General features: G+C 28.9%; 1 protein-coding gene across 3 annotated transcripts; it reads right to left on the bottom strand.

The window, feature by feature from the left end:
- Positions 1 to 429: 429 nt before the first annotated feature.
- Positions 430 to 4,080, bottom strand: LOC114179871 (uncharacterized membrane protein At3g27390). Of its 3 annotated transcripts, none has more exons than XM_028066356.1 (9): positions 3,773 to 4,080; positions 3,499 to 3,607; positions 3,211 to 3,406; positions 2,965 to 3,098; positions 2,436 to 2,715; positions 2,232 to 2,338; positions 1,980 to 2,151; positions 884 to 1,332; positions 430 to 790 (listed from the first exon to the last, which is right to left on the bottom strand). In XM_028066356.1, exons 1-9 carry the CDS (start codon positions 3,861 to 3,863, stop codon positions 541 to 543), a joined length of 1,788 nt encoding a protein of 595 aa, XP_027922157.1. In that variant the 5' UTR covers positions 3,864 to 4,080; the 3' UTR covers positions 430 to 540. The 3 variants fall into 3 exon arrangements, with proteins under 3 accessions (XP_027922157.1, XP_027922156.1, XP_027922158.1); XM_028066355.1 differs by having other exon boundaries at positions 2,427 to 2,715; XM_028066357.1 differs by lacking the exon at positions 3,499 to 3,607 and having other exon boundaries at positions 2,427 to 2,715; positions 3,773 to 4,075.
- Between the last annotated feature and the right edge of the window lie 11,555 nt (positions 4,081 to 15,635).

Genomic DNA, 15,635 nt, shown 5'->3' on the forward strand with positions numbered 1-15,635 from the left:
TCTAATAAAAAATTATGACAATAAATTATTAAATAAATTATAACAATGTTTTATTATAATTACTAAACTATAACAATGTTAAATGCAAGAGCAACACTTTTTTTATTCTTAATGGGCTTTCATCCAACAGTTCGCCAGTCCAAACTAAACCAACCCAAAACTGTCTAGCTCAGCAAGAATGGCTGCTACGTACAGGGTGACAAACTTAATACATCATAAATTTTATTTTAAATTATAATGAATTAATCAGACAGAAAATATTTATTAATTCATTTTCTATCTATTTAGAATTCATAAACATTTTTAGTAGATGAGATATCATAGATAAATATAGTTAAAAAATGAAATATATATTTTATAAATAAAAGAAAAATTGCAAACAAATTTTAAAAAATATTTCTGAAACCTTAATGAAAATGTTTCAAACTGTTTATAAACCATGAAGCAAACCAAAATTGAAGTACAGCAAATTACACCAATCTATCAAACAATCTAAGGAATTTACAATGATTAATTGACAATGTTAGAAAACAAAAGTAATCAAACATTTTCATCGGAGGCAACTGATACTATAGACCTATTGGATCTTCCAGAAGGTTCTTTCTCCGAATCCAAATATTTAGTAACCAAAGCCTTTTCACAAATATCTAATACATCCCCTGAATGAGTAGCTAAAGCCTTTCCTGAAACGTCTTTCTCCAAAGAATGAGCAATCAAAGCTTTTACAATCTGACGAAATTTCCTTCTGTATGTTGGCAGCTTTGATACTCCTCTTATCATTCCAATCATCCTGAAAATCAATGCATTCATTAACAACTTAATAGATTATCATGTATACTTCATAGAGTGAAGAGATTCATCATCTAATTCATTGATCGCTTACCTTCTGGAAATTCCCTCCATTTGGGCAGCTTTAAGAGCATCAGGTGTCATTAAACCACCATTATCCCAAGCCTCCTGGCGTTGCTTGTTGAATCCAAAGAGAACTACTTTTTCCAAGTATCTCACTTCAGCTTCCCCCAATTTGATCACCCTTATCTGTTCCTTCAGAACCATCACAGGATTGAAGAACCAATCCAACAACTTGTCCTTTGGCCTGTTCAAATACGTAATCTCAAAGTCCTCAAGCAGCAATACACCACTTGAATTGGCTTTGATGGAGAAGATAAGTGCTTGTAGGAGTGAATAACAAGGCAAACCAACACCAACTATGGAAGCTTCATTTATATTCTTTCCCCTCATCCATTCACAGAGGTCAGCACCTGTAAGTACATTCGCATCCAATAATTCCTTGCCTCTCATCTCACAGTACTTCATCATATTTCCCCAAATCTGTATATTATGATTTAAAAACGACATTAACAAAGATTGTGTCAAGTAATGAAATCACAACAAAAGCATAACGAGATCAGGAAGATGATGTAGTAAAGGAAATTGTCAACTAAAGCCTTTGGATAACAAGTTTTTCTTTAGACGTGCACAATTCCATTTCATAGCTATGCTGCATAGTGCGTAGTCATATAGTTATTAAGACAGCAATCAACCAAATGCCAACTCTGTAGGTTATTTAAAATAGAAACCAGTACAGAAAAATCAGTGGAAGCCAGACATCAAAATCATTGGCACAAATAAAAAAATATAGTACATGCATCACCTTGATAATTAAACCAGAATAAAAAATTCTTGAGTCATGACTTGCTCAGATGATGATATATGATACCTTGTTCTTTGTTTTGTTGTTTATAATTATTATAAAATCCTTCAACAAGGTTTCTTCATTACCCCTAACATGCGCCAAAGAGCCTATTCGTTTCTTGGTTTGACTTTGGCAGACACCATCCATTGAGCTAATTGTGTAATCTAAGCATAACAACATTTAGATCCAAACTTACAGTTTCTATTTAAAGTGACATGATTGGAGAGTCTATTTGCCAATGTTTTAAACTAATTTAATCAACATTAGATGAAAAACTGCTTACCTGCACCATTTTCACCTCTTGAATGGCCTCTCTAACAGATCTTGAAGGAGCTAAGTTTGGCATAAACATTGCAGGCGGGTCCATCGAAGTGTTTAATCTGCTTCCACCCACACTGGATCCTCTCACAGAAAACTCGGATGATTGAGAAGCTTTTCTCTTTCGATACTGGGGCCTGGCTGCAAGCAAATTGGATGCTGATGTTAACGGAATAAATGGCAGATAGTAAAGAAGACTAATTGGGAAAATGTGTACTTTGGCAAGAATGTCCCGTCCCGTAGATACAGCCAATCATTTGTATATTCATCAAATTCAGCAACCATAGCAATCAGATAGGCTAAACCTCTACGGAAAGATCTTTCCTACACCCACAGGAAGGTTAAAAGGTTAGATAAAAGCAAAGATTCAGCAAAGGAAATGGGGAATGAAGAACAAAAAAAGTGATCAAACCTGACATACTATAACAGCTGCATAAATTCCAAAAAAAATGCTTGATATAATAGCCAACAATATGCTGGCAAGGACAACTAGTGGCCACACAAATATTGTCAAACCAGCAATGGGAACACAAACTGTTTCAAGGAATGGACCTTCTCTGCTAATCAAATCATGCAAAAGTCTGAACCAGCCCTTGAACAGCATGTAGGGGCTCTTTACTATAGCAATTGCAGTGAAAAGGGGAATCTCCACAACTAGCCCCAGTATCCCAACAATGACGCATCCAGGAACATGAATTAACCTATAAAACAAGTTTCAATGGTCATAAAGAGTACTCCTTTAATTAAATATTTTGCAAACAGAAATTGTAAGTCAAAGCACTCAATCAATATATGAATATGCAGTATGAATTTCCATTTGAGTTAAAAGAAGCTAAAAAGAACCACTTTAATTCGTATCAATCTATGATTAGATAACTGTATATAAATCTTTTACAATATTTACATCAAAATTTAATTTAATATGTAAATGATCTTATTATGACCTTTACCTTAGCCTCTGACGTTCATCTGAGGTAGGTGATTCACGTAGTTCCTTTAAGAAACTTGGGTATGAATGGTAACACATATCTGCAAAATCCCTAACCACCGTGCAACTGCCTTTGATAGTTCCATAAGTTCCATCCTGAGTTCAGTGAGAAACCACAAATGAACTAATAACTTCTACACTAAGTAAAAACATGCTAATAAAACTTAACAACAATCTTGATTAGTGCAAGAACATCTCAGAAACTCACCACAATACAGTGAGAAAATTTCTTGGACTCGTTATCATGTCTGAAGGCCTCAAAAGTTGAAACCCAAGGGGTAAAGAAACCATACCCCACTCCAACAAGAACGCTTCCCGCTATGCCTAGACCCAACCACAAGCAAAACAAGGCAGGCAAAGCAATAAAAATGGCAACTTTCAAGGCTGCATCAAACATCTGAATCCTACAAAGACAAACAAACCATCCTCGTTCATCATATGAAATAGAATTGCTGATTCTACAAAGAGAAAAGGGAAGCTGTAGAAACTATTTTACTTAAAAAGGGTATAAACAGTCCAAGCCACATGTGAAGGAAACAGCGCCAGAATCACCCCAACGTTGCCTAAAATAAGAACCAGACAAGCAATAGGACCCACGACTATGCCTGCAGAACTTAAAGAAAAACTCAATAACCCACCATCCAATTCACCTCAGATTTCACAACATGAGAGTAAATCAGCAAAAGAAAGAAAAAACCAAATCTTTTTAGAAGTCAACATTAAATCATGAACCATAAAGTGTGAAAGAAATGTAAAAGAAAAAAGAACACCTTTTAAAGCACCAAGGAAGAAAGCATAGAGGAACACAAAGACCACGTAAGAAGCCTTCATCCAACCTTTCATAAAGCTTTGAAAATCCATGTTAGTAAAGGATCAGCTCAAGATCAGAAATACGTTTGCAACAGAGGGAAGTTGAAAGTTGTAACCGAAATTGGAACGAAGCTATGAAGGCATATGAAGAAAATGAATTGGCAAGTCATAGGAAATGAGGCGAGTTAGTTAAGTCAAAAACGAAATTGTATAAAAGGGCAAAAGAGACTTGCGTTGCAAGAAGATGACAAAATTGAAAACTCAGCCAAGAAACAAATCATTCATTCAAAATCTTTGGAACCAAAAAGTAATATAAGCACGGAAAAGCTAGGACAAATCAGAGGCTGCTGACAATGACCATGAGTTATACAAATAGTTTAAGCTTATGGAATTAATTTATACAAATCACAATAAGTGTCCAACTTTTCTTACTTTTTTGGTAAATTATTATATTTTTCAGTAATTATTCAGTACTGTGTACCGGTTTAACTCGCAATTAATTTTCGTTTATTTTATTAACAAGAATGTCAAAAGATTATGTACTCTGCGGGGTAAAACATGTAAACGGAGACAACGGATACACGTGAATAACGGTCAATAATGGATAAATGATAATGAATATTTTTATAGCTATATGTTAAGGCGGGTACACGGATATAATAGAATATGTACCGTGAATATATTATACTTTAATTTAAATTAAAAAGAAATTAAAACAAACATACAAATGATTATAATATTAATATATTCATTTTGAATGAGTTATTTTTATTAATTAATTTTAAAAAAAATTATTTTTTTAACTTTTATTTAACACTAATAAATATACATGATTAAAATATTAATACATTGATTTTGAAAGAGTTATTTTTTATCGATTAATTTTAAAAAAAAATCATTTCTTTGTAAATTGTCATCCAACACTATTTAAAAGAAGTTTTTTTTTTTTGGACTTAGCTTGAAATTTATGAATGTTATGTATTGCATTTTATTTGAATTTATAGTTAATATATGTTGTTAAATATTTTTTTTGTAAATACCCGCAGATACCCGTGAATATCTGTGGATATTAAAAAAATATATAGATACCCGCATAACGAATATTTACATAAATATGAAAACGGATATGAGGCGAATAATTATCTGGCAAATAAAAGATAAAAGAGCTATTATCTATATCCTACCAGTCTCATTAACATTCCTAAAGATAATAAATTCTAAATTCTAGTCCAATTTATTGAATCAAATGCTATATTAGTGTTCATTACCATATATAAGATAAAATAAAAATTACTCTTACAATAAAAATAAGTTGCACTTGTAGTACACAAATTTTAAAAATGATTTCGAATTAAATTGATGTCATGAAACAATTTTAAAATATATTTGTTTTAATTGCTTTATGTTATTTTTGGGTCTGTAACTTTCTTTTTTACAAGAAAAAAGTAAGAGGTGCAAGTTAACATTAATAGTAGAAAACAATTATAGGATAGGTGAATAGATGATTAAGGTTAAACTTGATACATGATTATACATTAGGATCGTTTTTTACACTTATGAGTCTATTTCAAGTGGGTCCATGTTTATACAAAATTATTATGTCTTAAAAAGTGTCGGAGCCAATGCTATCAAAATAAAAATGTATGATGATATTGTACTTATATTACAAGAGGTACAACATCCGGAAAGATTTGAAGAAAGAATATTTATTAGGTAACTATATAAGGCGTGAGATTAGGACTCGCAATATGGGCTTGAACTGTCGGACCGATAGTCGGTCCGGGCTAAGACAGTTAACTCGCAAGCTCGTAGTGGCCCAGCTTGTAGTTTGTATTGGCTGGTCTACAAGCTCGCATCAAAAATTGCACTTGTGTCTATTAATTTTTTTTTTGAACTTTTACATTAACGTTTTAAATTTTTGTATGACTAGAAAATATATGTATTATGTATTTTTTAATGTGCCAAAATTTAAAGAATACATCTCGTATGTTAAAGTACGAATATGAATATGATGAAAATGTTGAATTATCAATTTATCATCCAACTCCCCAAAGTCTTTGCTTAATAATTTTGTGAACTTCTTAAAGTTTCCTAATTTTTTTCCAATTTTTTGAACATTGAAGGTTTTATCATAAATTTTTTTTTTTTTAAAAGTGGGATGGCCTGCGGGCCCGCACTTATACGGGATGAGTCGAACTTTTCAACCTGTGTTGAAAATGTGGGGTGGAGCGGCCGATCCACATTGTATGGGACAAATGCAAGTCGGACCTAAACAAGTTGGATCGGCTTGTATTGTCACCCCTGTGTAAGATTCATATTGAAGGAAAAATCTTAAAAACAACCTTAGAAAATTTAATAGTGATGAAAACACATAAGATAATGATAAATTTATATGTGCTTTAGAAAATACATTGCAATATTCAAATGCAATAATTGCATCAACAATTCAATAAGTGATGATGATGCAAAATTATTAACTCTGTAATATTCAGAGCAAGGTATGAAAACTCTTGCAAAAAGTAATCTCTTATATGAGATACAAGAGCAGTAGCGGACTATAGTCATGACAAAGGGTTATAGCCCCTATTTTTTTTTTTATATAATTTTAAATATATTTTTAAAAAATTTATGCATCTATATTTATATATAAAGAATTTTCTTTTTTTGTCTATATTTATTTTTCAATCTTAACTTTTAAATGTTTTTTATAAATAAAAATAATTATTTTATTAATATTATCTTTTAAGTGATCATTTTCTTAATTTAACCATTTTTTTATTTTCTACTTTTAAAAATTAATTATTATAAAATGAAAATTAAATATTATAAAACTATAAAAAATTATTTATATTTAATTTTAGAATTATAATAATAACAATAATTATAGTTTTATTTTTTTTATTAGCATAAAAAAACTTAAATACAATGCTTTTACTGGTTTATATAAAAAATTGGAATTACTCTTTTAGTTTTTATTTTTGTTCAAAAATATGAAGTTAGTTTTTTAGTGTTTTCTTGTCTCAATTTAGTTTTGATTTTTGAAAAAATGATGCAATTTGATCATTTTTCGTTAAATTTCTTGAATTATATCAATGTTTTTACATAAAAATTGAAGTTGTAAATAAGAATGGTTTGTTTTGTTAGTATAATTGACATAATCATAGTGTCAATTTTGAAAAAAAAAATTGTTTCACCTCAAGAAATTTAACAAAGGAACCAAATTGTGTCAATTTTTAAAAATCGATTTTAAAAATGAGACCAAATTGAGACTAAAAAATACTAGAGAACCAACTTGATATTTTTGGTCTAAAAATATGGATCAAAAGAGTAATTCAACCAAAATTTTGACACCCCTAATAAGTGAATTATACTTTGATGCTTACTTTTCTTATTATAAAAGAAGCACGTTGTTTTATTAGTTATGCATACAAAATTATTTTCTTTAAAGTTCTCCTTATTATTGTTTTTCCTATTTTCAAGAAAAAAGTGTCATAGTTTTCTCTTTAGAGTTAGAGAGAAAGGTGTTGTAATTTTATTTGCTTTAGTAAAATTACATTATTGTTGATTGTTTGTTTGGTTCCTTTCTTCATCTTTTATTTTAGTTATGAATTCTTATATTGCTATTGTGAACCTAATATTATAATATCAAAGTTAAGTTTGTTTTAGAATTTATGAATTTTTTATAATAAAAGTTTTTCACTTAAGAAAAGTGTTTATTGTTATAGAACGCCAATATAAAATTAAGATCATTATTAAAATATTCTTACTTTAATATTTTCTCTTGAGATAGAAGTATTCCAACATGAAAGTGACTCACACTTGAGAAATATTTTTTTAAAATTTAAGTTAGAAGTCTTTCATTAGATATATATATGAGTAAGATAAACAATATAAAAATAAAAAGACCTACAAATTTATTATTATAAAATTTTACATAAAAGATATCTTTGCCAAATTTTAGGGATGGCGAAACAGGTTGACCCTAACGGGTCAGTTTGTCTGTCCATGTTAAAAGAGACAAGCTGAGTTGAAGATTTTAACTTGTCAGTCCGTTCTGTCCCTACCCGTCTAGTCCAACCCAACTTGTTTTTTTAAAAAAATTAAAAAGATTAATTTTTTATATTATATTTTTTAAAGGTGTGAATATATAATAGTACTATAATTTAAATTTAAATCATTAACATTTACAAATTAAATTTCAATTATTAGTTATAATAGAATAATTTAATATATAAATATAATAATTATATTAATTAATCTATTAAAAGTTTAAAAAATATTTTATATGATTAAATATACCTTCAATATTCATATATTCACATATATATATATATATATATATATATATATATATATATATATATATATATATATATATAAACAAATTGAAAAAAAATTGAAAAGAAGTGATGGGTTAATCAGACTTTATCTGTTAGTCCAACCTGTATATGGAAAGGTTATCATTATTGATTTTTTTATTTGATGGACGAATCGGACCAAAATAGATTGAAGCGACTCGTTTTCTATCCCTACCAAAATTTTCCTCAAATAATATAATGTTGCAACAAACGTGCATTTGGGTTGAGATTGTGATTTTATTTCGTGAAAATTTTTAAATATTGAAAATTATATTTAAAATGGTGGATTTTTTTTTGTTAAGAATTTTGGGTTATTTTATTCCCAAGAAATAGCAAAAGCGTCGTGATGTTGGGCGGATATGTTTATATTGGGCTGCAGATCCTGGTCATAACAAAAGCCCAGTTTTAGCATGAACTTGTTATAGTTTTTGTAGGTGGTGATTTCTATTCATAAGCTATTATCTTTTGCCATATAAAGTATTTTACCATTATTACTACTTTATCGCATTGAAAAATGTTGTAGCCTATCCATATATCTGCAGTACCAAAGACTTGTTGGCAATATCAGAGGCTTTTTGGAACTCTGCTACAGCACAAGCTTATTCGTGGTGCACTTTGTTTGGCTATTTGAATCAGCAATATTCTTAGTGCACTTATTTCTTCTCTAACTTTTTACCCACGACGGAAAATGAGATCTAATCTTTCTTAATATTTAACCCTTAAAATGATGATAAGTGTTTCTAATTTTTAAAATAAATATTAATGAAATGTTTTTATAGATTTTTCTTTTGTGAGCAATTATGAGATGAACATTTGGATGGTCTAACATGAAGTATACTTAGAATATTTCGATATTCCCTAGCCTCCCTTTGTAAAAGAAATGATTGGTAGAAATATAATTTTGTTTTCAAATAGTTTTTGAAAAATGTTTAAATATTTTTACTTATATAGTAACTGTATATTACAAAAACGAAAAAATAATCTCAGCTTTAAACATCTTCGTTTTATTTTTATTTTTTAAAATAAAACATTAGCTTTGTGAAGAAAGTCAAGGACGAGAAGGTCAAACATAGTTATTATACATATCGTCAGGACTTAACTAATAGTAATATTAAAATGCCTTATTTAACATAAGAAAGGTTTGTCGACTTAAGTTTTGAGATTCCATCTTTGTTTTGATGTTTGTTCTTTTATTGTATTACATGTTTGGAGTCTCATATTCCAAATAGACAATTTAATTAGTTGAAAAAAGGCTTAATTACTCGGAATATACTCAGTTTGGTTTCAAAATTTCAATATCCATTTTTAAGTTTGTCTCAATTTAGTATCCAAATTCGTAATGTGCATCAATGTAGTACTTTCCGTTAAGTTTTCACAAACGCCATTAAGTAACTTGCCACGTGTCAGTATTTGGTTTTTTAACTTTTTAATTTTTTCTTTAATTTTTTAATTTTTTTTTAATTTTTAAAATTTTTTTTTAATTTTTTTTTTAAATGGTCACGTGTCAAATCCTTGATGTGACACGTGACATTGTTAGTGACACGTGGCAAGGTACCTGAGTGTCATTGTCTTGATTTCAATTTAGTCTCCACATGTGTCTATTTGTTTCAATTTAGTATCCATATATGTTTATTTGTTTCAATTTAGTTCATGTTCTATTTGTTTGAATTTTGTTCAAATATACTTTTTTTTAGAATGAATAAATATTGTATCTCTTTTAAGACAAAATTTATTATTTATATAAATGTTATATTAATATTTGTTACTAAAAATGACTTATAAAATTAAGTATTGAAATTTATATTAAATTTACTAAAAGATTTATGTTTTGTTACATTGATATTTGTTATACCCATGAATAACAAAGTTTTGGTAAATTTGTTATTCATGACTTTTACTATTAACTTCAATATAAATTTCAATACTTAATTTTATAAGTCATTTTTAATAACAAATATAAATATAACATTTATATAAATAATAAATTTGGTCTTAAGGGAGACACAATATTTCTCTATTTTGTAAAAAAATATTCAGACAAAATTGAAACAAATAGAACGTGTACTAAATTGAAACAAATAAACACATATGGGTACTAAATTAAAACAAATAGGCATATATGGGGACTAAGTTGAAATTAAGACAATGACACTTGGCAGGTACCTTATCGCGTCCTAAAACTATGTAGTTCGAGACGAAAAAAGAAATCTCGAAGTAATTCGTTTAATAACTATTATTTTCAATTTGTAATTCTTATTTTTATTAATTACTTTAACTGAAAAAGTCTTGGTAATTGAAAAATGAAGTCAGAATTTATTAGTTCATTATATCATTAACTATTTCTTTCTTTTATATGTAGGTTACGAGGAAATTCTCATGAATCTAATTATTTCTACCGCTTCTGTTATTGCTGCTGGATTGCCCACAGGGCTTACTTCTATTGGACCTGGGGTTGGTCAAGGCACTGTCGCAGGGCAAGCTGTAGAGGGGATTGCACGACAACCAGAGACAAAGGGAAAAATATGGGGTACTTTATTACTTAGTTTGGCTTTTATGGAAGCTTTAACAATTTACGGGCTGGTTGTAGCATTAGCACTTTTATTTGCTAATCCTTTTGTTTAATCCTAAAAGGATAAAAATACATATGTGGACTTCCTTTTTCGAATTATATTAATAATTCACTCCTACAATTCTTTATCTGTTCAGATAAGAACATAAGAGAAGGACTAATTGAAAGGTATTCACATACTTATTCACCCTCTTTCTTCTTTTTGTTTAGTCCAATGAACCCCTCTTTTATTTCTTTTAAGATAATTTTTTGAAAGTGTTCAAACTAGATAAATTTTGCAATTGATAAAAGAACTGGTATCTAATTCTAAGAAGTATCATTCTTTTAGGGAATCTTCCAATTGATTGACCAATCCAAATTATATCAAATTCTATAATTATATATTCCAATTAGATTATTATATTATCTATCTAATAGGAATATTAGAAAGATAATTAGTCTATTCATAAGAGGAGATGAGATCATATGAAAAATATAACCGATTCTTTCCTTTGTTTGGGCTCCTGGCCATCCGCCGGATGTTTTGTGTTTAATACTGATATTTTAGAACAAATCCAATAAATCTTTGTGTAGTGTAAGGTCTACTGGTTTTTTTTTGGAAAGGGAGTGTGTGCGAGTTGTTTATTTCAAAGAATAAATTGGATTTAACCAAACTGCACTTTTTAGTTTAGTTAGAATTAAGAAAATGTGCAGAATCCCGCGAATTACTTCTGAATTCATTTTCTTTTTTGAATAAATTAAGAAAAATCTTAAAGAACCATAGTATTTTGCGCTTTATTGGTAATCCACTTTTGATTCTCTATTTACCAAAAATTTTGGACTATTACCATAGTTAAAAATTTTGGACTATACGCAGTGTAGTACTCTTTCTACCGCTATATTAATACAGAAAGGAAACGGTTTCAAAAAAATTATTCGATTTTTTTTCGATATAAAACACTCATGTCGATAAAAAAAATGGCTTGAATCCTATTTATGGCGAGAAATAAAAAACGAGTGAATTTAAACCTCCCATTTGTACTATGCGTAATCAATGGATGACCTATGTATAAATTCAAAAGAAGTCTTTGGATTTGAATAAAAAAACAACTTTGTTGACATATATTTGTTTGGTCAAAAGAGTCCTCCGAATATTCTGGTCTTATATTGGTAATTGTTTTCACTTTGAATAGAGAAGAGATGATAGGCTCATTACATAAAAAATTGGTAAATTTCCGATAAGTAATTGAGTGTGAGAGCCAAATGAATCGAAAGATTCATGTTTGGTTCGGGAAGAGATCATAGACATTTTGAAATGGATGGAAAGAGAGTCTACTTTCATGACGTGATTTATTAGATAATTGAAAACAGAAAATCTGGAGAACTATTCGAAACTCAGAAGAATTATAGGAAAACGCCATTGAACAGCTTGAAAAAGCTCAGGCCCGCTTAAGGGCGTTTGTGAAAACTTAACAGAGGGTACTATATTGATACACATTACGAATTTAGGTACTAAATTGAGACAAACTTAAAAATGGGTACCATTTTAAAATTTTGAAACCAAATTGGTTATGTTCCGAGTAATTTAGCCGTTGAAAAAATAATCACAAATTTCAAACTTAATGAAAGCCAATTTTAATATAATATATATTTAAGAAAGGAAAATTAAAAAAATGTATGACTTATAATAAATTTCAAATCATATATTTAGAAAGTGTGATGGTAAATATATTACAATTTTACTAACATTTTTTCTTCGACGTCTATTATTTTTAGGCATGCTGTGTTAAGACGTGCTTAAAGATGTAATCACGTTGCAAACTATAAAATAATAATAATTCGGAAGGTATAACTTTTTGTGTTTTTTTGTTCTTTTACAACAATAATTCATATGCATAATGCAAGGTATGCAAAATGGGTCAAAGAAAGCCGTCATAGTGTATTAGTTCTGGAACATCGACTTTTTTGTTTTAATAGACGGAAACTATTTTTTGACCTTATCTTGTTGACCTTTTATTAAAGAAGGTAATAAAAACTCTCACCACCAACTTAATTAATGATTAATTTACTTAAACAAAATTAAATTCATTACTAAGCAGACGAAGCATATATTGATATCTACTCCTATTTAACAAACACATTATATTGTTTGTTAATTATTGTTTTTATGGTTGGTGAAGGTTAAGCATCACACATGACAATAAAATGAATAAATAAATGAAAGATATTTCTTATTATTTATCATATCATGTACATATGACTTGTATTCGATATGTCGATATATTTTTTTTGAAAATAGTAAGATATGATACGTTATATATGTATATTGAAATTGTACAATATATAATTCTTAAAAATATGATAAATATATTGTTATTATGTGAATCCAAATTAAAATCATATGTATTAAAATTATTGTCATCATAAAAGTGTTATTGCTTTATAAATTAGATATTTTATTGATAAATATCGGTAAAGTATCCTAAACTATTTGACACAGATCCGTGACCTAACTTGAAGTATCGGTGTATTGTAGTTTATTATAGTTATTTTTGGGTTAAAATCTTTATAGTTAAGTGAATTTTAATCATTTTAAATAATTTTATCTATTTTATTGATGTTTACTTCCCATAATCAGTCTTTGTGACCATTCGTTTTTTTTTATTGTCTATTTTCAGTTTTTCTCATGATTATTTATCAATAATAAAAATAAACGAAAGACTAATGGATAATTTTTTTAAAATATTAAAAAATATCAAAATTTGAAATACAACAATGACTAGAAACTTATTTTATTTTAAAATGATCAACGTCTAACTAAAGAGGAAAAGAATTATGTATGACAGTGTGTGGATAGCACATTTGTCAAAAATTCGATAGAATAATATATAATGTATGCAACTAAAGCATGCATAAGAAAGTTTTCTATTTGATTCATGCTTCGTGAATCCATGACAAGTTGGTGTTCTTCATATTCATAAAATGATGAACTCAAGCAACTAATGAACTTTATACGTTGCGCATCTAGTGTGACAATAAAGAATTATGAAATATGAAATATTTGTAAATTTCAATAAAGTACATAAAATGATATTATATAATGCTATTGCCTAAAAGTTTTTCCGCACCCTTTATTTGTAAAGGAATATATTTAATTTGAAGACACATAATTGATGTTGCAAAGGTTTAGAAAGCCACCCAAAATATATTTATTTACAGGCTATTCAAGGCTTTTAATATCTCTAACTTAAGTTTAAAGACTACTGAGAGAATGATGATTTCGTTAGGGTTAAGTTTTCGTGTTTTCTTTGATGGTTATTTAAAAAAAAAAAGCACAATTCAATTAAACGGTTCAACCAAATTGCAACACCTTTAAGTAAGGTTGAGCACGAATTAGATTCTTCAACATCTAATATAGATTCAATAAAATAGATTGAGTTCATTAATTTAAATAACAATGCAGATGGGTGACGTGGGTTGTCTTGCAATACTAACAAAAAGTGTGGAGAAGGCCAATTATTTTAATCTCTTAGTCCGCTTAGGTTTATCTCACATAATTTGCAGCTAGCTATTGCAGGCCAACGACGGGTTAATATACATTTGTTCCACTTAGTTGATATTGACTTAAATTCCTAAAATTCAACAACACTAGCACAACATGTTGTATGAGTTTCTTCTAAGCAACTTATCCATTCGCGTTTTTTTTATTTCATCTAAAAATAGCTCACTCATTCACATTAAGTCAATCCAAAAGTAGCTCTCTCATCCAAGTTTCTTTTCTTATTTTAGTCCAGTTCAAAATCATTTCTATTTTCTTAGACTTGCACTTAAAAATTATAAATTATAAAATCATGAATATTATTTATTTTAAGAAATGGGCTTACATAAATTATTATTTTTACTAATTTAATTAAGTAAAAATAAAGTTATCAAAATTCTCAGGGTCGGCCTACAAACCCATCAAACATTATGCGAAGCGGGCTAGAGAAATTAGCTTGCATTTCTTATGTAAGCCAGCTTGACCCACTTTTTACGAAAAAATGCAAGGCGATCTGCATTGTTATCCGTAATTTTTAACTAAATTAATTAAGTTTGGATTTGTTTTAATGAAATTTAAAATGGATTTAATATATCAATTAGATTAAATCCAAGATCGATCTAATTAACTTGATCATTTGGTTTATTAGACATGAATCAAGCTAACTCGACTCAATCTGGATCTAAACTGACTTGTATCAACATGATTATTTGCTTTATTAGTCATGGATCAAGCTGAATTGACTTAACTTGGACCTAGACTGATTTGTATCAACATGAGTATGGTTCACTTGGGTTAGCTTGGGTATGGCTCATCTCACCTCACCATTAGCCATAATTGACTTGAGTCAACATAGGCCCAAACCGACTTGCCTTAAAGTTCAGTTTGTGTCGACTTGTCTTAACCTTTGACCTAAACTGACTCATCTTGACTTTCGGTTGGCCCAACTCATTTTATCCTTTAGCGTGGTTTGAGTCGTCTCAACCTCTAGTTTGGATCGACTCAACTTGACCTTCAGCTCGATTTTTCAGGCTAGACTGACTTAGCATGACCAAGGTGAGTCAGCTCGATAATTGGCTTGGTCAACTTGGTTCGACCTTTGAACTGGCAAACTCAATCTGAACCAACTTGTCTCAACCTTGGACCTAAATAAATTTGACTTGATCTTGTCTTCAACAAACTTGACTTAACTTAGATGTACCTTAATTTCGAATATTCAAAATCTAGAAAATAATCCCATTTAAATTCAATTCAAATTTGGTCAAAGCTTTAAATCCAAATATATAGATTTAAATTTAAAAAAAAGTTAAGTTGACTTAAAATAATATAAGCTAAAATTATTATAAATTTAATTTCATGAATATTTCAAATTTTGAAAG

This window comes from Vigna unguiculata, chromosome 3, assembly GCF_004118075.2.
Source record: "Vigna unguiculata cultivar IT97K-499-35 chromosome 3, ASM411807v1, whole genome shotgun sequence".
NCBI classification, from domain to species: Eukaryota; Viridiplantae; Streptophyta; class Magnoliopsida; order Fabales; family Fabaceae; genus Vigna; species Vigna unguiculata.